The 27663-nt window shown below is 38.4% G+C and overlaps 2 protein-coding genes across 2 annotated transcripts in view; one reads left to right on the top strand and one right to left on the bottom strand.

The window, feature by feature from the left end:
• LOC307009893 (uncharacterized protein) overlaps positions 1-27663 on the top strand; it is a 44275-nt gene that overhangs the window by 6200 nt on the left and 10412 nt on the right. Inside the window, exons 6-13 of the mRNA XM_079634083.1 lie at positions 1461-2067; positions 3867-4461; positions 4550-4645; positions 9793-10026; positions 10106-10256; positions 11243-11302; positions 11566-12091; positions 12455-12523. Of these exons, the coding sequence (XP_079490209.1) occupies positions 1461-2067; positions 3867-4461; positions 4550-4645; positions 9793-10026; positions 10106-10256; positions 11243-11302; positions 11566-12091; positions 12455-12523 (2338 nt within the window). The remainder of the gene's footprint in view (positions 1-1460; positions 2068-3866; positions 4462-4549; positions 4646-9792; positions 10027-10105; positions 10257-11242; positions 11303-11565; positions 12092-12454; positions 12524-27663) is intronic.
• LOC307001099 (L-rhamnose-binding lectin CSL3-like) lies at positions 20460-21722 on the bottom strand. Its single transcript, XM_079617256.1, has 6 exons — positions 21638-21722; positions 21523-21546; positions 21366-21416; positions 21077-21212; positions 20833-20942; positions 20460-20599 (listed from the first exon to the last, which is right to left on the bottom strand). Exons 1-5 carry the CDS (start codon positions 21666-21668, stop codon positions 20834-20836), a joined length of 351 nt encoding a protein of 116 aa, XP_079473382.1. The 5' UTR covers positions 21669-21722; the 3' UTR covers positions 20460-20599; position 20833.

Raw genomic sequence — 27663 nt, 5'->3', positions numbered from 1 at the left:
CGTATGAATGGGATCGTACTAATTTGTACAAATTAGCCTCCAATTGACCGCTCGCAAAGACCCGCCCCCCTTACTGTCGCTATGTCCGACCAGCTACGCCGCTCTCACGCCACACCATGTTCTCGCGCAGTGAAAAATACATCACGGAGAAGAGAGGAGACTGACAACACGCTGACATTACCCTTCGGTTACTTTTGATATTAAACATATTAAACAAAGTCTCACCTTTCAAATTTTGTCATTTTTTAAAAGAAATGTAAACAATAAATACCGTTTTGTGGCTCTTTAATGTGTCTGTCAGATCGCTGTAGCATCAGTTAAAGGTGCTCGTGAACCGATCATCTCTTCCTTCTAGTTCATTTATAGCATCAAATAAACATGAATGAACATCAGAAGGAATGTTGTTTTAACCGCGGAAAGGCGTCAGTACACTCCGCTTCTCAAGTTCAAATCCTCCCATGTTAATCTACTAACTCTCCTGACTGCTTTTTCGGACAAAGCGGTCAGATCACCTGTCAATCAAACTCCCTGCGAAGGGTCAATTCACCAAAACGCTAAATAGTTTAAAATTGCTGTAAACGCTAAATTGCTGTAAGATTGTGTTGTTTATTCTGACACCATTAGTTATGCAAATCCTAATAAATCTGAGTTATGTAAGGTCAAAACTCTTTTCATGCCATCTTAATGTTAAAGTGTGCCATGTTTATCAAAATAATACTGATAAAATAGACCCCACTTTATTGGGATTTAAATAGTTGGCCTTTGGCTATCATGTCGAACGAAGGCGCTTTACTAATGCAGAACATACATTTTTTAATAAAACGTGTTTCTGTTGCTGTGTATTTGACAAATTTAGCATGTAATCACTGTAAAGCCGCTTTGAAACAATCTACATTGAAAAGCGCTATAAATGAAGAAGATAGATAAAATGCTTTTGTGTGTCCCGTTACAGAGTTCGGATTTATCTTTTGAATGAAACGTGACTGTGTTCACGGAGCAGGATTAAAATCTTGAATTTCAGTGAATAAAACTTCACACCGTTCCTTGCAAAAAGAAAAGATACCATAAAGCTTAAGAGGAGTTGAAATGAAGAAAACATTTAACCATGCTTCAGTTTTAGTGCCTTAGGAGTGAGAAGGGTTGATACCTTTTTGTTTTGCACATCCTATTAGTATTTGTACAGTTAAATTATTTTTTTCATAAATTTCCAAAAAGAAAAACTTTTCAATTAATCAGATTTTTTAAAATCTGATTAATCAAATTATCAAAATAGTTGTTAGTTGCAGCCCTAAATGAAGTTTTGCTTAAAGTGAACTGAGGTTTCATTCATGATTGTACAAGTCAGAGAGACACGTCAACTTATAATTCTTATGAAATGATGATACTAATGCAGAGACCCATTAATATGTTAAAATATTTATGTAATGTCAAATGAGTGATTATGTGTTTATCTCCATCAGATTCCCATCTGTTGAGTCTGGATCTGAACTCAGTGAATCATTGGCTCCGTCTGGCTGAGGGAAACACAGTGATCACTTACTCTGACACACATCTGCCGTATCCTGATCATCCAGACAGATTTGATTGTTGGACCGAGGCGTTGTGTGCGGAGAGTGTGACTGGACGCTGTTACTGGGAGGTGGAGTGGGCTGGTGAAGGGAGATTAGGAGTGGATATAGGAGTGACGTATAAGAGCATCAGCAGGAAGGGAAATGGTCCTGAAAGTGCCACTGGACGAAACAATCAGTCCTGGAGTTTGTATTGCTCTCCAGACTATTGTTCATTCTGGCACAATAACATTGAGACTGTTCTTCCTGTAGTCCATGTCTCCAGTAGAATAGGAGTGTATGTGGATCACAGCGCAGGGATTTTGTCCTTCTACAGCGTCTCAGACACAATGAGTCTCATCCACAGAGTCCAGGCCACATTCACTCAGCCACTCTACGCCGTGTTTGGATTAGATAGACAGACAGCGGTGAAACTGTCTAACCGATTAAATAATCCAAATGTTCTACAGTTTCTTGATCCAGATCTTCTAGGGGCTTTGTTATTTCGCAGAATGATGATGTAATGAGGTGTATTTACTAGTCAGAACAAGTACCACTACTGAACGAGCTAAGTATTTTCAATGGGTTTTCAAATGTACATTTGATTAAATTTGAAGTAGCCTCATTGTATTTCCCTGATGTTCTGATGTCTGTCATTTCTCTTTTGCTGACTCAGTTGTTTGTTTAAAAGAAATGGTTTCTGCATTACTGAAATGTGTGCATATTTTTCTTATGACCACCACAGTTAAAGACATCTCTGACTTCTCAACCAACAGGATTTGTTGGTTTCTGAAAGCTCAATGCTTCTGCTACTTCTAGATTATCCGTATGAACATATTTTAAATTTTTCAGGCTGTTTTTAGTGCACAAGGCTATTATTAACTGTAGGAAAATATACTTTTGCATATGTGTACACATTTAAAATAGTTTCTTCTGATTGGATTTATTGTATGCTAATTGGTTAAGGTTTTTTTTTTCATGATGATGCTACAACCATTAAACAAATATTTTTTACCCTAACACCTTCAGTTCTGCTGACTCCGCACACTTTTTTAATACAGTTAGAATCAAATTCATGATTCAGATTCATGTAACATCTAATATGGTATTATTAATATCAGGTTTTTCATCATCCTCATATGTTTTCTGGCTATTTATGTGATTACATGAACATGACAATCTATTGACATTCAGCTCACAAACATCCTGCTTAGCTATCGTCTAGAAAATACAACAGAAAATGATAAAACACATTATGGAAAAACATCAGGTGTAATAATATAAAATATGAGGTATTAGCAAGGTTTTGGTTTTGCTTGAATAACTCTGAGACTTTCATTTCGTGCAGCCTAAATCATGTGACCCTACGGGAAACAGAAAGTTTCCGACTTCACAACCACTTCATCGACTTTACACGGCTCGTTTCGCCGATCAGCGCTTTAAAACGCAGCAAATAGATAGATCGACGGATCGTTTGTAAATTATTAAACTAAAGTCAAACAAAACACAACTAACGTTTGCAGAAATCCACGCAGAACGCGACATTTGAATCGATTAAAGCGGAAGCCAACAGAAAAATAGGATTCGTTTGTGAATAGAATGTAAGTAAACTCAATGTTTCGTTTTACAGTAGACATGTTATGCTGCTATTTTTCGTCACTAAAGTATTTAAAGCTGCATTTAAAGACCTCCCGCATGCGTGCGCTGCTCATGTAGGCTAAAGATAGTTTATGGGGTGACATGGGGGAACACAAACACGAAACCATGATTCTGCTAACTTATGGGTTCTAAAACCTTTGGAGAATAATTTCAGGACGCAATAGCCTATCCACCATAACGTCTTGAAATGTGTGACTATGAATATCATCTTGGGATCGACATTTCAGTCCTCGCGGATCCACCGATTCGGCTCTCGATCCCGTGTATTTGCATTTTTTATTCACCATAGGCCCTACCAACGATTTCTATCAGAATTCTATCGATTTCGAAATCGCTGTGTAAATGCCTTTATTCCACCTCTGAGCAGCAATAAACAGTCGGTGTAAAGACACCTAAATGCCAGCTCAGAACGTTTTTGTTTTTTATAGGACTTGGCTCTGGTTCAGCCAGCACAGATTTTTAATTTTCACTTGATAGATTGACATGCAGTGAGCACTTGCTCGTTTTTTTTTTATTTTTTTTTTATTTTATTTTTTTTAAAGATTGAATCAAGTAAAAAGAATGAGTGGTTACACTGAGACCTGCTGTAATCCTTTAAATTTAAAGGAACATAAACATAGCATGCATAAACTAAATGCTCTCTTTGTCTGCATGTTTTAGTGAAATGGCAGAAGCCAATATTTCAGTGGATCAGTATCAGTTCAGCTGTTCAGTGTGTCTGGATCTCCTGAAGGATCCAGTGACAATTCCCTGCGGACACAGTTACTGTATGAACTGCATCTCAGATTGCTGGGATCAGGAGGATCAGAAGGGAGTCTACAGTTGCCCTCAGTGTAGAAAAACCTTCACACCAAGACCAGTTTTAGGTAAGAATGTGGTGATCGCTGAAATGGTGGAGAAACTGAAGAAGACGAGACTCCAATCTGTTGCTCCTGCGGTTCCTCTCACTGGATCTGGAGATGTGCAGTGCGACTCCTGCACTGGAAATAAACAGAAAGCAGTAAAGTCGTGTCAGGAGTGTCGAAGCTCTTACTGTCAAATTCACCTTGAACAGCATGAGAATCTCTTCAGAAGTAAAAGACACAATCTGATGGACCCCACTGGAGGACTGCAGGAGATGATCTGCACTCAACATGGTAAAATGCTGGAGATTTACTGCCATACCGACCAGCGGTGTATCTGTGTGCTGTGTTTGGTGGATGAACACAGAAATCATGACACTGTATCGACTGCAGCAGCCAGGACAGAGGAACAGGTACTGCTTCAAACTGGATCTCATGAGTGATCCAACCCCAAACATTTGAATGGTAGTGTAAATGTAATCATATTTTGGTTTTCTGCAGAGACATTTTGAAGAAACACAGAGAAACATCCAGACGAGAATCCAGCAGAGAGAGGAAGATCTTCAGGCGCTGATAGAGGCTGTAGCGTCTCATAAGGTGAGTTTGGAGAAGAAGAGAAGTTTGAGTCTCAGTTTGTTAGCTCTTCTAGTTCCACTGAAGCCACTGTGTGATTGTGATGTGTATCCAAGTCAAGTCCAAATTTATTTCTATAGCAGATTTAAAAGCAACAGAGTTGCACCAAAGTGCAATAAAATAAAACATTGAGCATATAAAAAGGCACCATAAAAATAAACATACAAAATATAAACACATTAAACAAAATACAATAAAATAAAAACACACATTTAACTAAGTAATCGAATCATAAGCCAGAGAGAACAAATACGATTTAAGAGATGATTTAAAACTGGCTAGAGACTCACATTTAAGGACAAACTGTTCCAAAGTTTAGTTGCTGCAGAAGAGAAGGCTTGACCACCCTTAGTTTTACAGCGAAAACGGACAGTTAAGAGAAGCTGATTGTTCGTTGAGGAGAGTAAGGAATCAGAAGGTCACAAATGTATTTAGGTGCTGTCACGGGTATGGTGTGGGTGAAGAAAGGCAGAGGCACAAGCTCCAATTCAAACTTTTACTATAATAAACTTACACAAAACTGGTACAGACAGAAGGGTAACACTCCCAATACACAGTAACATACAAGGACCGACCAGGACAGACTGAACAGTTGCAAACTAAATACTGACACTGATGAACAAAATCCAGGTGACACAGATGAAGGTAATTAACAAGACGATAAACAGGTGGGTAATGAGGAAGTGAGTTCAGGTGTGAAGACACAAGGGATTCTGGGAAGTGTAGTACAGACTAAGACAGACAGGTGCAGACGAAGACTGTGACAGGTGCAACACCAGATAGAGTTTTACCAAACAATTTTAGCAAGTTTAAAATCAATTCTTAACTTTACAGGAAGCCAATGTAAAGTCGCTAAAATGGGAGAAATGTGATCTCTCTTATTTGTGCCGGTAAGAAGACTCGCTGCAGCATTTTGGACAATTTGCAGGCAAGAGATCGCAGTTTTTGGCAGGCCAGGGAATTACAGTAGTGTAGACGTGATGTTATGAGAGCGTGGATTACGGTCTCCAAATCATTCGTAGGTAGAGACTGTTTTAATTTCGCAACGATCTCAAATTAAAGAAACTGCCCTTTACCACTGTACTGATTTGTTTCGCAAAATTTTGTGACGAATCAAATGTAACTCCAAGATTCCTTAAATAAGGCTGAACACTGGTGGCAATAGAATCTAGATTGAAGAGATGAAGATCTGGAGGGGCCTAAAATCAATATTTCGCTTTTGCTTTAATTTAATTTAATCGTCTGAATTTAATAGTTTTATCAAACATTTGATCTCCTCAAAACAGTCATAGACCACGTCCAAAGGATAAGAACTGTTAATTTAAGCTGGTAGATAAAACTGTGTATCATCAGCATAGCAGTCGTAGAAAATCTTATATTTCTTAAAAATGGCCCCCAATGGTAGCATACAAAGTAAAAAGAGAAGAGGGCCTAGAATGGACCCTTGGGGCACACCGCATAATAGGGGTACCGACGAAGAATAAAACTTCCCAATACTCACTGAGAAGGCTCTATCTTTTAAGGTAAGTGGCCAATCACTGCCAGGCGACACCCTGAATACCCACCACCTTTTTCAACCGATGTAACAAGATACACAGCAAAATCCCCAGTGTTAAATCAACACTGCTCGGAGCATATATGGTCCCACTCTACAGAGTGTTAAAATAACACTGAAGCAGTGTTAAAGTTAATGAGATAATTAAGTGATTAATCAAGTGATGATTGAACATTAATGATGAACACCTGATGTTAACAAGCAGAATCACTGAAGAACAGAGAAACACAAGAACTACAACTGACTTTTAGTCACAGCTTTAAATTAAATCAGCTGAAGATAAAAATATGACATTAAATCTGTGAAGATCTCAACAGCGAACGATTAAACAACTCCACAAACAGCATTACCAGCTTCACTTATTACTAACCAGACTGACTTTATTTCTGTCAAATGTCTACAGAAGTTTTATTGAGAATTAACAGAGGTTTAGATGTTGATGTTTTAGTCACCATTTAAAAATCACCATTATGGTGAACAGTGTTGCCTTTAGTTGTGCAATTTGATTCTTTTTCTATTATTTGATTTCATGGTCATTGTAACAGTGTTTACCAAAACACACAAAGGTTGCAAAGAAAGCCAGCAACAAAGATGGTCAGGTGATAGGCCTATAGTTTTCAACAAGTACAAATACTAAAAAATGCTATCATTTACTGAAAATGGTTATTTGGTAGTAATAGATTTTCAATAACATTCATTTCTTTCTATAGATCAGTCATCAAGCTGAATCTTTATTTTTTAAATATTGGGAAAATAATCTTTGGACAAACACACAGACATCAAGAATCAGAGTATGAATCTCATTAATGGTGACATGCTTTATGCCGCAATGCATTATGGGAGGCACCATAGTATAAAAATCATGGCTCCCAGCATGCATTGCAGCATGAAGCATGTCACCATTGTTGAGATTCATACTCTGATTATTGATGTCTGTCGTTTCTAATATAAAAATAATAATTTTCAAAAAAAATCTGAAATGTATATAAAAATTTTAAATCAGGATGACTGCTCTGTGTAAAAAAAGTGACTTTTATTAATAACTAATAACAACTTTTGTTTTTTGTCAGGGATAAGATTAATGAATCTTTCATCTTTATAATAATGAAAACGATAACACCAGGACATGTAATATTTTTAGCTTCTTTTGTAACATATTATGAGTTTTGGTAAATATTGTTACAAAGAGCAAAATTGCACTTAAAATGTTATGAGTCAAACTGCCCAACTAAATGAAATATTGATCTCCATAATGGTGACCTTTTTTTAACATCGACATCTAAACTTTTGTCCATAAACATATACCAGAAATAAAGTCAGTCTGGTTAGTAATAAGTGAAGCTGGTAATGCTGTTTGTGGAGTTGTTTAATCCTCCTCTGCAGAAATCTTTAGAGATTGAATGTCTTATTTTTATCTTCAGCTGATTTAATTTAAAGCTGCGACTAAAAGTCAGTTGTAGTTCTTGTGTTTCTCTGTTCTTCAGTGATTCTGCTTGTTAACAGCAGGTGTCCATCATTAATGTTCAATCATCACTTGATTAATCACTTAATTATCTCATTAACTTTAACACTGATTCAGTGTTATTTTAACACTCTGCAGAGTGGGACCATATATGCTCCGAGCAGTGTTAATTTAACACTGGGGATTTTGCTGTGTACTATGATCAATTGTATCGAAAAGCAGCGTTTAAATCCAACAAGACAAGCACCGCGTGTGAACCAGTATCAAGAAAAGTATCTGAAATATTGGACGTGCTGATATAGGAATTCACCTGAGAATATACAACTCTCTCTACACAGCAAAATCCCCAGAGTTAAATTAACTCTGCTCAGATAACATTTGGTCCCTCTCTACAGAGAGTTAAAATAACTCTGAATCAGAGTTAAAGTTAATGAGATACTTAAGTTATTAATTAAGTGATGATTGGGCATTAATGATGAACACCTGCTGTCAACAAGCAGAATCACTGAAGGAAAGAAAAACTAAAGAACTACAACTGACTTCAGCCACAGCAAGATCTCAGAAGAGGAGGATTAAACAACTCCACAAACAGCATTACCAACCTCACTTATTACTAACCAGACTGACTTTATTTCTGTCATACGTCTACAGAAGGTCTTAGTGAGAATGAACAGAGGTTTAGATGTTGACGATTTATTTAATTTTTTTGGTTACCATTCTGGAGACCAGTGTTTCCTTTAGTTGGGCAGTTTTACTCTTTATTTCTTTGTGGTTTTTGTAACAGTTTTTACGAAAACATGTAAATTGAAACAAAGAAAGCCAGAAACAAAGCTGATCAGCTGATATAGTTTTCAATTGCAAAAAGTAGAGTAATTCACTGTCCAAAAGTGGTTATTGGATATTAGTAGATTATATTCTCGAATAATACTCGCAACAGATTGGACGATCTGAATTTAGAATTTTTAAAACACTTTATAGGGATTTTTTTCTTTTCAGACACAGATGTCAAGAATCAACATATGAATCTCAACAATGGTGACATGTTTCATGCCGCAATGCATCCTGGGAGCCATGAGTTTTATACTATTGTGGCTCCCTGCATGAAACATGCCACCATTGTTGAGATTCATATGCTGATTCTTGATGTCTGTGTCTAAAAAAAAAAAAATTCCCATAATGCATTTTTAAAAATCTAAATTCAGATTGGCCGATCTGTGGCAAGGGAGTATTGTTAGTGAATATAATCTATTAACATCAAATAACCACTGTTGGACAGTGATGAGATAAATACATTTTTCTACTTTTTGTTGTTGAAAACTGCATCACCTGATCATCTTTGTTCCTGGCATTCTTTGTAACAAATTACATGTTTTGGTAAAAACTGTTACAAAAACCACAAACTTTCAAAAAATGCTATGAGTCAAACTGACCAACTAAAGGAAACACTGGTCACCAGAATGGTAATAAAAAAAAAATAATAAAACGTCAACATCTACACCTCTGTTTATTCTCACTAAGACCTTCTGTAGACGAATGACAGAAATAAAGTCAGTCTGGTTAGTAATAAGTGAGGTTGGTAATGCTGTTTGTGGAGTTATTTAATCCTCCTCTGCTGAGATCTTGCTGTGGCTGGAAGTCAGTTGTAGTTCTTGAGTTTCTCTGTCCTTCAGTGATTCTGCTTGTTGACAGCTGGTGTTCATCATTAACGCCCAATCATCACTTAATTAATCACTTAAGTATCTCATTAACTTTAACTCTGATTCAGAGTTATTTTAACTCTCTGTAGAGAGGGACCAAATGTTATCTGAGCAGAGTTAATTTAACTCTGGGGATTTTACTGTGTAAGAGCTTAGAAATAAAAGGCAGTTTGGAGATAGGTCTAAAATTGCTGAGGATAGATGTGTCAGGAGGACGTTTCTTTAGCAGAGGGGGAACCATAGCATGTTTAAAACTAGCAGGAACAATTCCATTCGCTAGATAACTGTTAATAATAGCTGTTACAGTTGGGCTCAAGGTTTCAAACACTTCCTTAAAAAGTCTTGATTTCCAAAACTTTGTTATCGTGTAATAAACTGTATGTGTGTTCTATAACAGCGCTCTGCACAGACGGCAGTTGAGGACAGTGAGAGGATCTTCACTGAGCTCATCCGCACCATTGAGATACGTCGCTCTGAGGTGACGCAGCTGATCAGAGATCAGGAAAGATCTTCAGTGAGTCGAGCTGAAGAACGCCTGGAGCGACTGATGCAGGAGATTAATGATCTGAGGAGGAGAGACGCTGAGCTGAAGAAGCTTTCACACACACACGATCATGTTCATTTCCTCCAGGTAACAGAGATCTTCTCAAACACTGAGGTTTTTAACAAGCTTCTGGAATTACAGCGAGTTTGTGTTTTTGTGTCTGTAGAGTTTGTTGTCTGTCTCTCTCTCTGGATCTACAGACGGCATCATTGTCAGTTCTCATCTGTCTTTTGATGATGTAGTGAAATCTGTCTCTCAACTTAGTGACAAACTGCTGCAGTTCTGCAGTGAGGAGATACAAAAGATATCTGAAGCAGGTACTTTTATAGGAATTTGGTTATTCTTTTTCATTAAACGGTTAGTTCACCCAAAAATGAAAATTCTGTGATTAATTACTCACCCTCATGTCGTTTCAAACCATAAGGCCGTGTGTCCACCAAAATTTTTGGCCAGTTGAAAACGCAGAGCTATGTGCGTGTTTTGACAGCGCGTTTTTTTTTCAGTTGAGATGCTTCGTTGCTATGATACTGAATATCCGTTGGTCGGTGTGGTATTAGCCCCGCCCCTCCTCCACTGTGATTGGACGGTTGTGTAAAAAGTGACAGTGATGAGCGCTGCGTTTTACCCAAAGTTAAACATTCTTCAACTCTCGGCGACCTGTAAAAAAAGCGCTTCAGTGTGAAAAAGACGCTCAGCGCCTCGTGGCACTCATGGCGTTTTAAAAACGCGGCGCTCCCATTGAAAACAATTGAAAAAACACGCCAGCCGCGTGAAAAAAATGCTTTGGTGGACACACGGCTTAAGACTTTTGTTCATATTCGGAACACAAATAAAAACATAATTAAAATAATATTCAAATTAATATTATCTAAATAGGGTTCACACAACATCTGCTCTCGCGTCAACACAACATGCATGCGCTGTGATGCTCTTGTGAATGTGCGTTTTAGATCAGTATTTTGGTAAATAAAGTATTAAATTATATATTTTTGCGCAAACAAAGAATTTGTGTCGCCTCATAAAATTGAGGTTGGAGTCACACGGGCTACTTTAATGATGTCTTTACTACCTTTCTGGGCCTTGAAAGTGGTAGTTGCATAGCTGTCAATGGAGAGACAGAAAGCTCTCAGATTGCATCAAAAATATCTTCACTTGTGTTCCAAAGATGAACGAAAGTCTTAAGGGTTAAGAGTAATTAATGACACAATTTTCCTTTTTGGGTGAGCTAAAGCTTGAAATATAAATATGACTAATTTTCTCTTGACATGAGAATTAAACTGCAGATGTGTTTTGGTGTTCGTAGTGAAAACCATCCAGGTCATTCAGTCTCCTGAATATCAGGCCAGAGAGGAGTTTCTACAATGTGAGTTACTGTGAAAACACACACAAACACAGACTAGATGAGTTAATTGTTCAAAAAACATGATCAAATTAATGAAATTTATTAATGTTTGTGAGCTCCTAGGATAGCTAAAATTGCACCATGGCAATACAGACTTATGTTTTTGGAAGTGATTTATAATTCTTGTTCAAAATCAATACAAGTTAATGGTTAATGGTTAATTTTTGGTTAATGATGACTGTCTTACTTCACGATTTGGATGCGGATGTGTTTGTTTTGATCAGATTTCCATCCATTCACTTTGGATCCAAACACAGTGCATCAACATCTCCATCTGTACGAGGGCAACACCGGGATCACTCACACCGGCAAAAAGTACAGATATCCTGATCATCAGGACCGGTTTGATCACGCTCAGGCGATGTGTCGGGAGAGTTTCAGTGGACGCTGTTACTGGGAGGTCGAGTACAGCGGCCGTGAGGGTGTTCATATAGCAGTGGCATATAAGAGCATCAAAAGGAAAGGAATGAGAAATGATAGTAGATTTGGATGTAATAAACAGTCCTGGAGATTGTATTGCTCTAGCTCCAGTTGCTCATTCAGACACAATAACACACACTCTGTTCTCCCTGTAGTGTCCAGCCGTAGAATAGGAGTGTACGTGGATCACAGCGCAGGGATTTTGTCCTTTTTCAGTGTCTCGGATACAGTGAGTCTCATCCACAGAGTCCAGACCACATTCACTCAGCCGCTCTACGCTGGGATTGGAGTACAAAATGACACAACATTGAAACTGTGTCGTCTAACAATGTAAGTTATACTGCCATATCACATGTAGAAGCACCACCATTACATTAGAAACAGTGAGATGATAGTCACTTCTTTACTTAATCAGCAATTAAAGTTTAGCAAATTAATCATATAATGTTAGTAATGTATGAGTAGAAACTCTCCAACCTTGTTGGAATGCTGAACATTTTTTATTTAATTCTTTTGTTGGAATTAGATGAAACTAACGATTTGATGACGTATATAAAGTTATTGTCTTTCAAAAGTAAGAGTCGACTCTGAGTCATTTTTATGAATCGTTAGAAGACCGAAGCTTTTTCTGTCACTAGATGACGTCAACTTGTGACATATTTGAATACGATACGCCCACTTATTGCGCTCCAGAGGGAAACATCATGGCGACGAGACGCTGTGTTCTGAAGTGCGATCTGCCCAAGGAGGAGCATTTGAAGAGTAAGTGGCTACAATTCATATATACAACTATACCACAGAAGTATAGTCCGAGCCATTTTGAAGACGATTGCTTTACCAACTTAAATGCAATCAAACTTGGATTCGCGAGTCGGCTGATATTAAAGGAAGGTTCAGTTCCAAGTGTATTTGCATCAGCTTCCTCCTCCATATCACAACCTGTAAGTGTTATTAATAATTGTTGCTTTTATGTTTTATGTAGCATGCTTAATAATGATTTTGTTTGTTGAGTAAGCACCGTTTAGCTTCTAGGTCTTCAATGACAATTGTATTGAGATATGTGAAGTGTTTGTCGTTGTTTTCGGAGTTGTCTTAAAGAATAGAGTAATACCTCGTAGCTGCATTTTTTTTTTTTTTTTTTGTGTAAAAACGTTATTTTTATGCATCGGGCTAACGCAAACAAAGACTGATTGTGCTTTTACAATATGAACTCTGGGCTATGCTCGCTAACATAACATTAAATTCTTTATCTTATTTTTTGTTTTTTACTACAAACTACAAAGCAGTGGACTATAATCATTATTATAACACAATTTAATTGATAAAAGCATCATTGTACTCCGTGTTAAACAATAAGTATCTATCAATTCTCGTTGAGACTTGGGTCTGGGAACCACATGTGCATTTTCTCGTATTTGAGGCGTGGTTTACGAATGCGCCGGCGCCGTTTATTGGGTGCTAAGAATGTCTATCAAATGCGCCTGTACGTAGCTCATAGCCAATCGTTTCCATTATACCAGATGACGTATGTAGAGAAATGGTTTAACTCCAAACGCTGCTCTTTTTTTTAAATAAAATTGCGATCTAAACTACTTAGAACAATATCTAAGGCTGCATCAAAAGGTAGCTTCGCGTCTGCTGCCATGTTGACTCCATAGATATAAACAAACTGCTTAGTTGTGTCGCAAAGATGTCGTCATCGTCTTGCTGCTCCCTCCCCGTTCTGTGATTGGTTCCCTAAACGAGGCGAAAATCAGGTCCATGGTTTCCAGACTGCCTATCAGCGAGAATAAAATCGCGCTGCGCAAAGGCAGTCTGGGGAAACCCAGGCTAGAGTCGGTGAGCAAATCAGGTAAAAATAAATGCATATTATACGACAACAAAAGTGTTTTTTGTCATTGCATGCATGTAAAACTGTTGTTGGGGACTCCCAAAACAACATTAGGAACATTTTACGTCATGTAAAATGCATTAATAGTTGCCCTTTAAATTCCATATTTGCAGACAGACACTCATACTGCACGAACCGCAATAGATTTTTAAAAATGGCGGTTAAAAATAAAATGCTGCATGGAGTCATCCAATCAAAATGCGGCGTGAACACAACCAATCACCATGTTCAGCGCACATGTCCCACCCCCGAAAGTTCCTGAACACACAGAGTACCACCCCAAAGTTCCTAGTTCCTGGGGAAAGTTCCTGTGGTGGAAACGCGGCTTAATTCAGTGATAGTAAACAGTTTTGTTCCGAGTTGGAATGAAGAAAAACATTCTGACTCCCTGACGGCACCCATGGGCCCAAAGAAGCAGAAGCCAGAAGACGTGACTGTTGAGAGGAGGAGCTGGGGATAGAGGAGGGTGATTGGCTCCTGAGAAACGCGATAGCTGCTGATAATACTGAAAGAGCTTATATATGTATACAGTGATAGCCATCGTATACCTATAGGTACCTATAGGTACAACGTTTCCTGAGAGTCAGCTGATGCGAGCTTGACTAACGTTCTTTTTAACTAACATTTTTTTAGGGTTAAAATTTTATTCAAAATGGAAACTTTTAACTGGGTAAAAAACTCATTGAGATTAGAGATTGAGATACAGCCTTAATCATATTACATACAATATTTGATAACTACAACCAGATATAAATTGTAGAGTACTGTGAAAGACAATCCCAGATAGCAACATTGTGTCAGCCCAGATCCAGCCCACATCTGGCATGCATAGCATGTGTGGAATGATGATCTGGCCCACATACTGCGTGGAATGATGGCACTTGGGCGGTCCACTCCTGCAGTCATGCCGCAATGCATGCTGGGAGTAACCATCAATAGCTATCCAACATCCTTTGCCACTGTAAAAATATTTTATCAAGAGCCCAACTAATGGAAACACTCAACATAATAGTGACTTCAAATGAAACAAACATTAGATCTTAACCCCTGTTAGTTCTCAATAACAACTTTTGTAGAGATGGCTCTATATATAATATACAGTTTTCGTGGCACAGATAATGTCCAGTTCTGGTTTATATCTTTGTTCTTGGCTGACACGTGACATTCCTATGGCCTTGTGGTTCAAATCTGGCATACAGGACCTCCCACACAAGTGTCATCATTCCACGCCACATGAGGGCCAGATCATCACATGAGGGCCAGATCATCATAGCGTAAAACACGCTAGAAAGTGGGCCCTAGACCCGATGATGTCCGCCTTGTTGGTTCAGGAACGCCATCTCTGACTGATCATGGCTGAGATGAAGGAAGCCAAAAAAGTCACCTTTCTCTATGCCCCCATCTCCCAGGCCGGCCTTTATGGTACTTTGCCCAACAGTTCTCGGTAGATGGAGGCGATCAAGCACATCCTGCCCCGGAGGCATGCTGCTTCCACCAGATCGCAGAGGACTGCCCCTCCGCCAACATCCAGGCCGCATGGCAAGCTAACCGCAGGAAGGCGAAACAGCCCGTCACAGCCACTGCTAAGCCGTCTAAGCAGTCGGAGAAACATCATCTCTGAGACGGGCAACCCAGAGATGGATGGAGCTGCCCTTCTTCAGGAGACGTTGGAGGAGGGCTGGGTGGAAAATCTTCTGTTTTGCATAAAAGAGTTCTGCCTTTGTTCCGCCAACCTTTCCTCAATCTTTGGGTCACACAAAGGTGTAGTTTGGTGGTGAGCGGAGCGAGACTATGCTTTCTCACATCCTCTTCTTCTTTTGCCAAAGTGCAAGAGTTTGCCGTTCAAGAACACAATGCCTTACGCATCTCCAGCCTTGCAGGAACCATGGAAGAGTCACATCACACTCACTGCCTCTACTTCGGGACACTATGCCACACATTGCCATACGTTGAGACCCAGCCCTCCACCTTGCTGCCCCTCCATGGGAGCATCTGTAGTTCCGCTGGTGCCTCTTGCACGTTATCTGGGGGCCTGGCTAGCGCTTCCCATCTCATCTAGTTGGCTCGTTCGGACGATCAGAGTCGGCTATGCGATTCAGTTGGCTGCTGCCTCTGGTTGCTAGCAGTAATGCTGGCCCTGCAACATCAGGTTGGCCTATGTTCACATTGCATGTCGCAACTCGCCAGTCATCTCCTCCTTTGGAGTCAGCAGTGGCTCAGGTTGCTCTGCACTATTTACATTCCGAGCAAGCTCAACTGTGGAGCCGACGCGTTCTTGCGGCAACTCACGTTCCCATGAGAACGGAGACTCCACCCCTAGGTGGTCCAGCTTACATGAAGTCGTTTCGGATATGCACAGGTAAACCTGTTCGCCTCTCCAGAATCCTCCCATTGCCAACTGTTCTATTCCCTGACCGAGGGGATCCTCAGATTGGATACACTTGCACACACCTGGCCCCAGGGCCTACACAAATATGCGTTTCCCTCAGTGAGCCTGCTCGCACAGATATTGTGCAAAGTCAGGGAGGATGAGGAGCAGATGGTTGCACCTTACTGGCCCACCCAGGCATGTTTCTTCAGGGGCGCAACTACCCAGTGTCAGAGGGGTATCCAGCATCAAATTAGGCACCCCCCACCCGCCAAACAAACAACAACAACAAAAAAAGAAAAAAGTGTCCAATGTAATGAGTGAGGAACGAGTGAGAGTTAACATGAAATAAGTACAAAATTGCCATTTATTAATAAAATTGAACTCTGTCCCTCTAGGGGGGTTCGGGGGCATGGCCCCCCTTAAAGGAGTCATGACCTGTAATTTTCACTTTTCCACGAGAATCAATGTATGTTATGATTGCCTAACGATTATACACTGGCCGGGAAGCCGATATTTAAAAGTGAAGCGTTGTTTACCCCTGGGTTCGTAAACCAGCCCACGTGCACGCGCACTCAAATACGAAATTTTAATTTCTGCCCCGTCTTGACGTCAAGACGGGGCCGGATATACCATATATGGAGACCGCAGACCTAAGCTGCAGGAAGCCCGCCCTGCCCCTCTCCCCCTCATATTCAATCGCGAAAGATGCAGAAACGTAGTGCACACGTGAGTTGCTCTGTTGTTGACTGCCAGAATCAACATGTAACTTAAATGTGTTTTCTCTCCCAAGAACGGACCAAGCTGTCAGGGACCAGTGGATTAAATTAATTTTTAATGACGCGGTTCCTACAACCCTTCCTACTGGCTTAACGTTAGATGTCTGTGCTAATCATTTTACGCCGGAATCGTTCACAAATTTGAATGTCTAAAAAACCACAACGTGAAACAAGGCAAAAACACCACATGATAGCAAACGTTGATCTCAATAACCACTGTAAGCTGATAAAAAAAAAGTAGACTACATCTCCGTTAATGTAATCTACATTAAATAAAAGGTATAATGTATGTCTCAGTCAAAATGATTGACTTTACCATTCAGAGACATCTTGATGTAGACGTCCTTCCATCGACTCTACATCTTCCCTTTCCAGCTCAGGTTCAGAGTCCAGCTCGTGCATACGGTTGAATCCCGTAGGTCGCGCCCAGGTCGGGTTCATTCACAACTTGCGCCCTGATGTCATTTTGGAATGATATGCTGAAGTTACCTGCGGTGTCAACCCCCCTCCTTCCTGCCACCAATCAACGCGCCCCTCATTTGCATTATTAAAATGACCGTCCACGACAGCCAAAATATCGCATCAGATCTCGCGAGACAATAATGCCTTCAGAAATAAGGGTCAGAGGAGCTCTTTGTTTATTTTTTTTTTCACTTTTATTTTTTAGAAGGGCCTGAAAGACTATAATAGGGCGTGGTTATCCAAGGTAATACTAGGTTATGACTCCTTCAAGAAAATGTTGTGCTTTTTAATGTTAAATTCATCAATCTGGTGCACTTTGAGAGTTCAAAATTAAAAGCTCCAACCCATATTCTGTGTGCAAATTAAACAAAGAAAAATGCAAACCTCTTTTAGTTACAGTGTCTGTCTACATTACACTACTACACAATAATAGTTATAATATTAATCCCATGATAGTAATAGCCATATATTGTAAAACAATTGCACTGAAAAATAAAGGAAACTTTCATAATTAGTTTTGTACTAATTTCTATACTTTACATTAAAGATGTGATTGGGTCAGCCCAGTGTCAATCAAGAAAAGAACCAATGGGTCGCTGATGTACGTGTTTCATGAAAAATGTCAGAAAAAAAACTAACACTGACTTTTTTTTTTTTGACCAATGTATTACACCTGCACTAACCCAGCATCGCCAATTAATAATTTTTTTTAAAAAACTAACAGGCCTCCGATGTACGAGTTTTATGGACTGTTAAGACAAAAAAAAAAGTATTAGATGTATCGGCCCAAAAAGGACCGGGAATCTCCCGGTAGCCCCGATGGCCAGTAGGCTATGCGTGGACGTCACATTTTAAATCCTACCTGTTGCCTTTCACCATCCACGTATTTAGCTGCTGGCGCATCAATTGACATGCCATCTCCTTTTTCAGTCTTTCTTTTTCTATTTTTAGCCCCAACAGCTTTTTTACTTTATCCATCTTTATCGACGACAAATCCCTACTCGTACCTGCTTGCTCAGCGCTCACAGCGCCCCCGCCCGCTCGCGATATTATCCCCCCATCTTCTATGTCAAAATTCTATGATGGAATCTTATGAGGGCGCCTACTCTAGCCTGTTAGTCCTCTAGAGGGTTATAACATGAAACAGGAATTATAACAGGAAATGCAGAAATTAATTATAAACGCACAACAGCAGCTCACATATAGAAAAACCTACGCATAGCCCCTTTAATTAATCTTTGAGGTCTGTCTGTTAATCAGACATTTTTGTTTAAATTTTGTTTGTAAACTGTTTGTAAATTGTACTCATTTTAAATGGTTAACTTTTAAGGAATTAATTTGATTAATTATTCCTCAATTCTAATTTTAAGACATACCATGTGAGTCACATGGTCAGGGGAAAGGATAAAAGAAGATTTCAACTGTTGCTCTGGCTGAAAAATTGCATAACATCATCCAAAATGATTTAGTTGTCCAAAATGACACACTTCAACATCATCACTCATAATACAAACCTCATCAATGGTGACAATAATACAAAAAAAATCAGCTGCATAATTAAGTAATTGGTTGCTTAATTGCATAATTAAGGAGTCATGAATGTATTTTGTATCCTGCATGAAGCATGTCACCATTGTTGTGTTTCATATGTCGAATGTTGATGTCTGTGAGTGTAGCATAGAAAAAAATAGAAAATTTAAAATTACAGAATTGCGTATATCCTCATAGAAATCTACATTCAGCATCTGAAAGAGGTTTTTTTACAAATATCTTTTCACATTTTTTGATGTTGAATGTTTTCAATAATGCTTTGAATCCAAAAATCACCAAGAGTGTAAAGCAGTAATTTGTCTGTTATCAATGCAGAAATAAATGTCTTCCATAAACACCTGAAATCGCTAATAGAGCACCAGCTTTATGACAGACAAGAGTCAAGACCCCAACTAAAGCAAACACTGATCTCCATGATGGTGACCTCAAACCAAACATTTTCAATGAGACATCAACATCTAAACCTCTGTTAATTCTCACTAAGATCTTCTGTAGACGTGTAACAGAAATAAAGTCAGTCTGGTTAGTAATAAGTGAAGCTGGTAATGCTGTTTGTGGAGTTGTTTAATCAGATCTTGAGAGATTTAATGTCTTATTTGCATGCGAACTCAGACATGAGTAGTAAATACAGATATTTTATACTTCAAGTATGATAACATGATTGGATAGATGAGAAGGGAATAATAAGTGACATAACAATTGAGTCTTCCCGGTATAACTTATGCTAAAGGTTTTATTTTTTTATTGATTCACTTCCGTTGCAAAGATCATGAGTTATTAAGGCCCGCTCTTTAAAGCGCAGACATCGCGCACATGCGCATCACGTGTTCAGTCTATGGGTATGTGTGTTTGAATATATACGTGCGCAGGCGTGTAGTCCTTTACAAAACCTCAACAAACGACTTGTCTGGCCTCAAAAATTTATAATAAAGAATTATTTATAGCTTCCACATAGTGAGCCGTAATTATCCCGACCACGTTTTATCAGATTATCATGTGTAACGAAACAATATCCAATCAGAAAGCAAGCTGAATTCAATTATCACATCTAATTACATGCACATCACACAATTAAATAGTCTACACTTTAGAGTGATTAGTTATGGGAAGCTGCCAACTGCATGATCAGTTTATATGAGTGGATCTTCAATGTATGTGTGTGGCTGTCAATAAAACTGAAGTCAGATATAATTGTTTTATAATGTACTTAAGTTTTATTATTTTTGGTGATTTTTACAATACAGATGTTTACAAAACTGCTTTAAAGGAAATAAAAAACTGAAAAGACAACTATTGCATTTTGTAGATTTTTCTACAAGAATTTGCGTTGTTTTCTCACCAGATAACATGATTGTTTTCATTTAATATAATAAACATTATATTAATTTAAACAATTTTAAATACATTTATGTAGATATAATAGTGTCTGATTGACTGTTCATTAATAGTTGTAAAAAAAGAAAAAAGAAATGTATACATTTATTCATATTTTTGTCCACTTTGTATATTCCAATAAAGCAATAGCCTATAGAAATAATAGTGATGGATTAATGAGATAAAATCACTGAGAATTTGTCTCACTGAGGAGTGAATGAATAGATCAAAAACAATATTATAAAGTGGCATCTAACATCTATAATAGGGACCATTTTCATTTATTACATACAAAACATAAAAAACAGCAGCGCAAACAATTATATACAGCTGTACGTCACTTTCAGATACTTATTGACACACTGACATGGATCAGAGTCTGAAGCAGTTGACAAGATGTCTTCGCAAAGCACCTTATAAGAAAAAAACACCAGAAACAAAGATTATTATTTATTATCGTGAGCATAGCTTATCTAAAGCTAAAGAAGTTTATAATCATTATTTCAATTCAACTATTTATAATCATTATTTCAATTCATCTATTCATTACTAATAATTCATATTCAATCAATTTTATATGAAAAGTGTACATTTGGCACAATGTTGGCACAAAAATTGTACAATTGTTACAAAACAATTGGCTTACTTCATCGCAGACATGCATAAGTCACGTCCAGGTATTTATAAGTTCCAACACAAGGATCACCGAAAAGTGAGTTTGATGCAGGAACAACACACGTCTGTTTTCTATTGCACCTGAAACATAGACAGAAAATAGGTACTTAAGAATAGCTTTAATGTTCCATAGATATAAGAAATATATTTCTTGATCTTGTAAAATACATCAAATGAAATCATTTACACATTTTACTGTTATATGTTAATCTTACCGATTGGAAACTGTATTGGTGACTGTTATTCCGCAGCGCGTGTTTGAGATCTGAGAATATGGTACCCCATTAGCACATGTTCCGCGGTTAGTCCGTCCATAGTTTGCTTTAATAACCCTTATTGTTCGAGACAAACCTGACACACATAAAAACAAAGCAAATTGTAAGATTTAAGCACACACATGTTTGGATTTCTCCTCCACTGCTTCATGCCTCTCTCATACTATCCTATTGGGACACAAAAGACCAAAAATATAACTTAAAAAAAATGAAATACTGAGTTACTCACCACAGCTGAGGACGCCAGCCTTTCCTTCACAGATCACATGTGCTTCTATTCCTATAGAGATTATATAGTAAAATCACTTGAAATAAAATATTGTAGTTTAATAAAGTTAATTTTATATTTAAAAATAAATTAAACATTAGTCAATTGCCATTCTTACCATGTTGACACAGAAACAGCAGCACTGAAAATCAAAGTCAAATAGAAACAAAGTAAAACACTGAATTGAAGAGTTCAAATCATGCCAGTTCAGAGGATTTTAAATCATTACTTACAAATGATCCAGCTTAGCTTTTGCACCAGCATGTTGAAGGAGTGAAAGAAGACTCTGGGATTCTCTTAAGGAGGCACATGTGTGCATGGTTTTTATAACAAACACAGACTCCTTATCTTCTGTTTACTGTAGATAACCAATGCGGAAATGGGAGTTTAGAAATTTCAAAACAAGCAAGATTATAAAAAACAAAACGTATTTTTCTGCTAACAACTGCATGGTTTTGTGACAATATTATTGCGCCAATATTGCGGCAAGCGCTGAATTCCATCACAACACCATTATAGATAAAAACCTTAAAGTCAAGCTTTATAAATCCAATTGTAGAAATAAAAAATAACTACACGAGGAAATGGTGACAAATAGCCGATTTATCTTTTGTTGATTGTTAACTTCACTGATTGCACTACCAATTTTTTATGATTCCATTGAAACCTATTTTACTGCTTTTTATCACGTTAAGTCACGTTCATGACCCAATTGAGAGTCCTGAAAATTTCCGGAAAAGTTGTTTCTGTTGTGGGAATGCAAATAATGTTTCTGTTGTGGGATTGCAAATAACATTTTGGGAACATTACTAAAGACAAGGTAACTCTGAATAACATTCTATTAATGTTACTGGGAAAAAACAGATCAGATATTTTAAAGTTTGAGTTTTAAACGCACTGTAGGAAAAGTAACTGCTGCAATGCATGCTGGGAGCCATGCTGTGGTGACTCCCAGCATGCTTTGCGGCATGTGGCGTGTCATATGATTCATATGCTGACTCTTAATGCAGGTATGTCTAAGATTTTTTTAATCCCACAGTGTAGGCTATTTAAAAACTACAAAACTACTTGTCTGGGTGACAAACCCCAGAATCAATCACCTCTCATTTAAAGGGGTCATGAACTGCATTCCCAGCTAGCAGGGAACGTTCTGAGAAGTTTGGTTAATGTTTTAAAGAAAACTTTTCAATGTAATGTTTAAAGAATGTTTTAAGGATGTTTTCTCATTTCAAATAATGTTTCTATAAGGTTAAATGTAAACTAAGACATAACGTTTTAACTGTAACATTTTAAGGATGTTTTGGGAATGTTGTTGAGATAAAAGATTATACAATGTTCCATAATAACAAAGGAGTAATATTATCAAATCAACGTTTGCAAAATGTTTTGAGGATATCATTGAGGCCTGAGGGCCTGAGATGATGGAATGCATTTTATAAAACGTTCTTGTAATGTGACGTGTTAACAAAGCAAGAACATTTTGAGGATGTTTTAGAGAATGCTATCCTACACAGCAAAAACTCCAGTGTTAAATGAACTCTCATGGGAGTTTATTTGACTCCACACTCAAGAGTGTTAAAGTGTTACAATATGAGTGTTAAATGAACACTGAAGAGTGTTAAAATTAATGAGATAATAAAGTTATTAATTGTGTGATGATTGGCCATTATTGAAGACACCTGATGTTAGCAAGCAGAATCACCAAAGGAGAACATCTAATTTTAAGTTACCATTATGGAGATCGGTGTTTGCTTTAGTTGGGATCATGACCCTTAAACCATTAACTCCAGATTTTATTTGGCTGTTGTTACTGAGTTATAACTGTCAGATGAACAAAGAGAAAGGTGATCAGGAGTTTTTGGTTATATTTTGATGTAATCATCATTTGACCTGATTCACTGGTCAAAGCTCATTTACATTTTTTTTATCCAAAGCTATTTACAACAGAGCCCTAAAGTTAGAGAGTTAGGTTTACCTTGTTGTTTACAGAAACCTGGTGATTCTTCAGCATAAGATTTGTTGCATTTTCTACAGAATAAAAAAATATTTCTTAAAAATTCTGTTCAAAAGTTTCTGAGAAAGTATTTTATTTAGACACGCTCACATCAATAATCAGCCTGTGAATCTCAACAATGGTGACAATAATAAAGCATGTTACAGTGCATTCTGGGTGCCACCAATCAAAACTCATTCATGACTCCCATCATGCATTGCAGTATGAATAAATTATAATCTGAATTGTCTTATTCATTTACTTTTCCTAATTAAATATTTTGTATGTCACCATTGTTAAGATTCATACACTCATTCTTGATGTCTGTTTGTGCATAAACACAGAAAACAAGTTTTTTTTTAAATCAAAAACATTTTTTTAGGAATCCTTTGGAATATATTAAACATTCTGGATATCATGATGTAGAATCATTCCAATGTAATCAACAATATAAATCTAAGTTGCAGATTAGGCTCTAAGTGAGTTTTATAGTTCAGGTCAAATGATGATTGTCATAAGATAACAAACAACACCTGAACACCTTTGCACTTTGTTCATCTGGCAGTTATAACTCAGATAAAAACTCCAAACAAAATTTGATAACAAGCAGAATGAAGGAGAAAATCGCTATTTTTAAGTCACCACTATGGATATCAGTGTTTGTTTTAGTTGGGCTCTTGACCCTTTCATTTTTAACTTTAGATTTTGTTTGGAGTTTTCATCTGAGTTGTAACCAGATGAACAAAGTGCAAAGGTGTTCAGGTGTTGTTTGTTATCTTATGACAATCATCATTTGACCTGAACTGTAAAACTCACTTAGAGCCTGATCTGCAACTTAGATTTATATTGTTGATTACATTGTAATGATTCTACATCATGATATCCAGAATGTTTAATATATGTGACCTGATCCAGCAGAATGAGTCACAGTGACCCAAATTTCAAAACTGAGATTTTGGTATTAATGGAAAGAGGACATCATAAGCTTTCAAATTATATCATAGTCAAAATCATACCTTGAATGGTTGTAAAGATATGCACATTTGAATTATGGTCGTCTGCCCCCTTTTTTTCAATTGAAAACCTGAGAAAATCGCTTTTAAAGTTTTTTGCCCGTTTTTTGTTGATCTCTTTCAAAATCCATTGCGTTTAAAGGGATAAATTATTTATTTTACAGCTTAATTTGACCAAAGACATTAATATATAACATGACATTTCTCAAATTAATAATATTTAATCTTTCTGAGGAGATCTGCTAGCTTGTTTACACAGAGCGCTGCGAGTCTGATAGGAGGATGGCTGGACCAATCGCGTGCCAGTCAGTCGAAACGGGGCTTCCCATTGACAAATGATCAGCGTTTGTGTACATTTCTAAGCTTTTTGATTGGTTCTATACAATATGTAACACCATATTTGGAGTGCAGAGATAGTGACGTCTCAGGGGATACCCGGGAAATGCTCAGAGGCAACGAGAAAAACAATGTTCATTTCCAGCGAATTTAGTAAAACTTTGTAAATTTTAATAGTAATTTAAATACCTTTACTAAATTATCTGGACTACGAAACTTTGGGAGATTATTTTTGAATGTCTGTTCTTTGAAATTACCACAAAAAAAGAATCTATTATTTAAATGTTTTTCCACATAATCGGCCCATATCTTAAAATGGAACATTGCGACTTCCGACTCATTTCGCCAGAGCGGGTCACATATTCCAAAGGATTCCTGTTAAAAAGGCCACTATTCGGGTTATATTTAAGTGTCTTATTTTACTTTTGCTATATGCCAAAATGAAGCATTCGTCACAGCATCCGTCCAGCGGGCCAATCAGCGCCGCGGAAAAGACGTGCAGGTCAGTGCTCCCGCCCACTGAACGGAGTCTGACTGATCGGGAAAGTTGACTGATGCAAGCTAAACTGTAGCGTTTATCTTTGCTAAAGTTGTGTGATTGACTATAAAGTAAGTAGCAGCCTGTTTATACATTGTTCTCAACTTAGTTTATGAACGTTTGAATAGCCCCGCATGTGCAAAAGTTAATGTATGCGAGTGACGATACGATCGAGCTCATAAAGATGTTTGTGTGTATATTTACATACTAGTTTCCTCACGTATTTCATTGTTCTATTTAGAAGACATAATCTATGTGCCTTTTAATCATTATATGGTCTATTTAATATATATATCGCTCACTTCTAGAGCTAAAGCACTCTTTGGGCGCATGCACACTAATGTGCTAGACAGAGCGGCTCCTTTTCTGTCATCAGCGCGCTCAGTATTAATCATTTCTAGCAGTGTACTTTTCCATATAATGGCACATTTGGTTTTCTTATTGTTCTTTATTAATCATTGTAAATTAATATTCATTGTGGAGATTACTGTTACTATGTTTATTGTGACTACTATTATTTGTTATTGTTATTTGTACTTATCTCTTTTTCTTATATCTTTATTCATAGAAAACCACACACACATGCAAATCAGTTGTGGTGACAATAAATGGGTTATTCCCGAATACCTGATCATCTCTGGTAAACGTCTCTCTGTGGGACGCTCTGTAGTGGGTCTGTTATCAACCGGAAAATTCGGCTTCTACTAGCCAACATTTTTACATGGTCCTTCGAGCCGGATCCCCAGATTTACTACGGAAAGATGTCACAGCATGAAGAGGATGAGCCAGTCGTGCGTGTCAGGAGGAAGGCAGCCCTCCCTGCACGATATGAAGAGTATGACCTCAGTGGCTTCACTCTCCCAAGACTGTTTCCAGAACCCATGTCATCACACTCTCAGTTTTATCCTACAGTGCCTTCCAGCCCAGTACCAGAGGGTGCAGCTGGTATAACTCCAACATCGCTACTGTACAAAGAGCCTGATCGTCCTCAAGAAAGAGACACGTTTCAACAGGCTACAGATCAGTATTCACAAGAACTTTCTCAGCTGAAACCACAAATGCAGCAGCTACAGATCCAACTGGAGCAGCGACAGCCTGAAGCACAGTCTTCTGCTCCTACCAGCCCTACGCAACCTGTACCTACGCCACGCAGTTTGCTGAAAACACAACAGAGTGATAAGAGATTCATACCAGTGTCAGCCCCACAATTCAGGTCTATCGACTCAGATCAACCCAAGCACAGTTCTGAGGCTTTCCTAGCTCCAATAGCAATCCCCGGAGCAAAGCCACACTCTCCCCACCACACGTCACACTCCGAACATGACTCACTGATCACCTCAAACTTGAGGAGGCATTACTTATCGCTGATTCGTACAGTCATTCACTACAACCCTTCACAAAGACCATGGCAGCAATGGATCAACAATACGGTCAGCCTCATCAGCTCGCATTGCAACGTAGCAGAGCTCATGGATGGTCCAAACATAGCCAGTGGGGACATTAAAGCTTTCCGACTCTTCGCCCTCAGGGTTCGTTCTCTCGTTGGCATGCTAGAGCAACTAGGAAGAAATGGCACCTTTGAGTTGCAGTGTGGCTCCCATGTCTCCCGGCTCCTAGGGAAGCTGCCGCACGACCTCAGGTCAAGTTTTCGACGCTTTGCACATCCTCACCAGGTGCCAATACCCACCCTTCTTGATCTGTCAGAGTGGCTAGAGTATGAAATTCAAGTGCAGGAGGACACATCAAGGTTTGTAGGAGCTAATCGTCATGGATATCCAACACGAACACGAGAAGTGATCAGAGACTCTAAACCATTCGCTAAGAGTGCCACCATTCTGTTTGGCACAGAGAAAGCACCTCCACAGACAAAGATGACACCTACAGCCAACAAACCTGCTTCAACCCCTTACTGCACTTACTGTGACCACCATAAACACTCCCTCAATAATTGCAACAACTTTAAACAGCTTACCGTTGACCAGAAACGAAATTGGATAAGAGACTGCAACAGATGCTGGCGCTGTGGCAGGAACCATCAAGTTTCAGAGTGCAATCTAAAAATGCGCTGCAAACAGTGTAATGGACGGCACCTACTGGTACTTCATGCCATCAATCCCAAGAGTGCAGACATCCCAAAGACTACCCCGAATGAAGGTTCTTCTGCTAATGCCTGCCTCCTCAACACAATGAACAAGATACTTCTCATTCGTAAACCCCCTGCCAGCCGAAAGGTTCTTCTGAAGATCGTCAAGGTCATTATCCGAAATGGGGCACACAAAATGAAAGCCTATGCCATCCTGGACGATGGATCGGAGAGGACCATCCTTCTGCACAATGCTGCCAAACAGCTGGGCCTAAAAGGTCAGCAAGAAGATCTTC

The sequence above is a fragment of the Phoxinus phoxinus genome, assembly GCF_949152265.1.
Source record: "Phoxinus phoxinus genome assembly, chromosome: 1".
NCBI classification, from domain to species: domain Eukaryota; kingdom Metazoa; phylum Chordata; class Actinopteri; order Cypriniformes; family Leuciscidae; genus Phoxinus; species Phoxinus phoxinus.
This window is presented reverse-complemented; position numbering and strand designations above follow the sequence as displayed.

What these genes read in the sequence shown, in the direction of transcription:
- LOC307001099 (XM_079617256.1), bottom strand. Translation starts at nt 21,668, where the DNA reads ATGCTGGTGCAAAAGCTAAGCTGGATCATTT. An exon ending in AAAGCTAAGCTGGATCATTT is followed by an intron (nt 21,547 to 21,637) that starts GTAAGTAATGAT and finishes TTTGATTTTCAG; the next exon opens with TGCTGCTGTTTCTGTGTCAA. An exon ending in GGCTGGCGTCCTCAGCTGTG is followed by an intron (nt 21,213 to 21,365) that starts GTGAGTAACTCA and finishes TATGTGTGTCAG; the next exon opens with GTTTGTCTCGAACAATAAGG.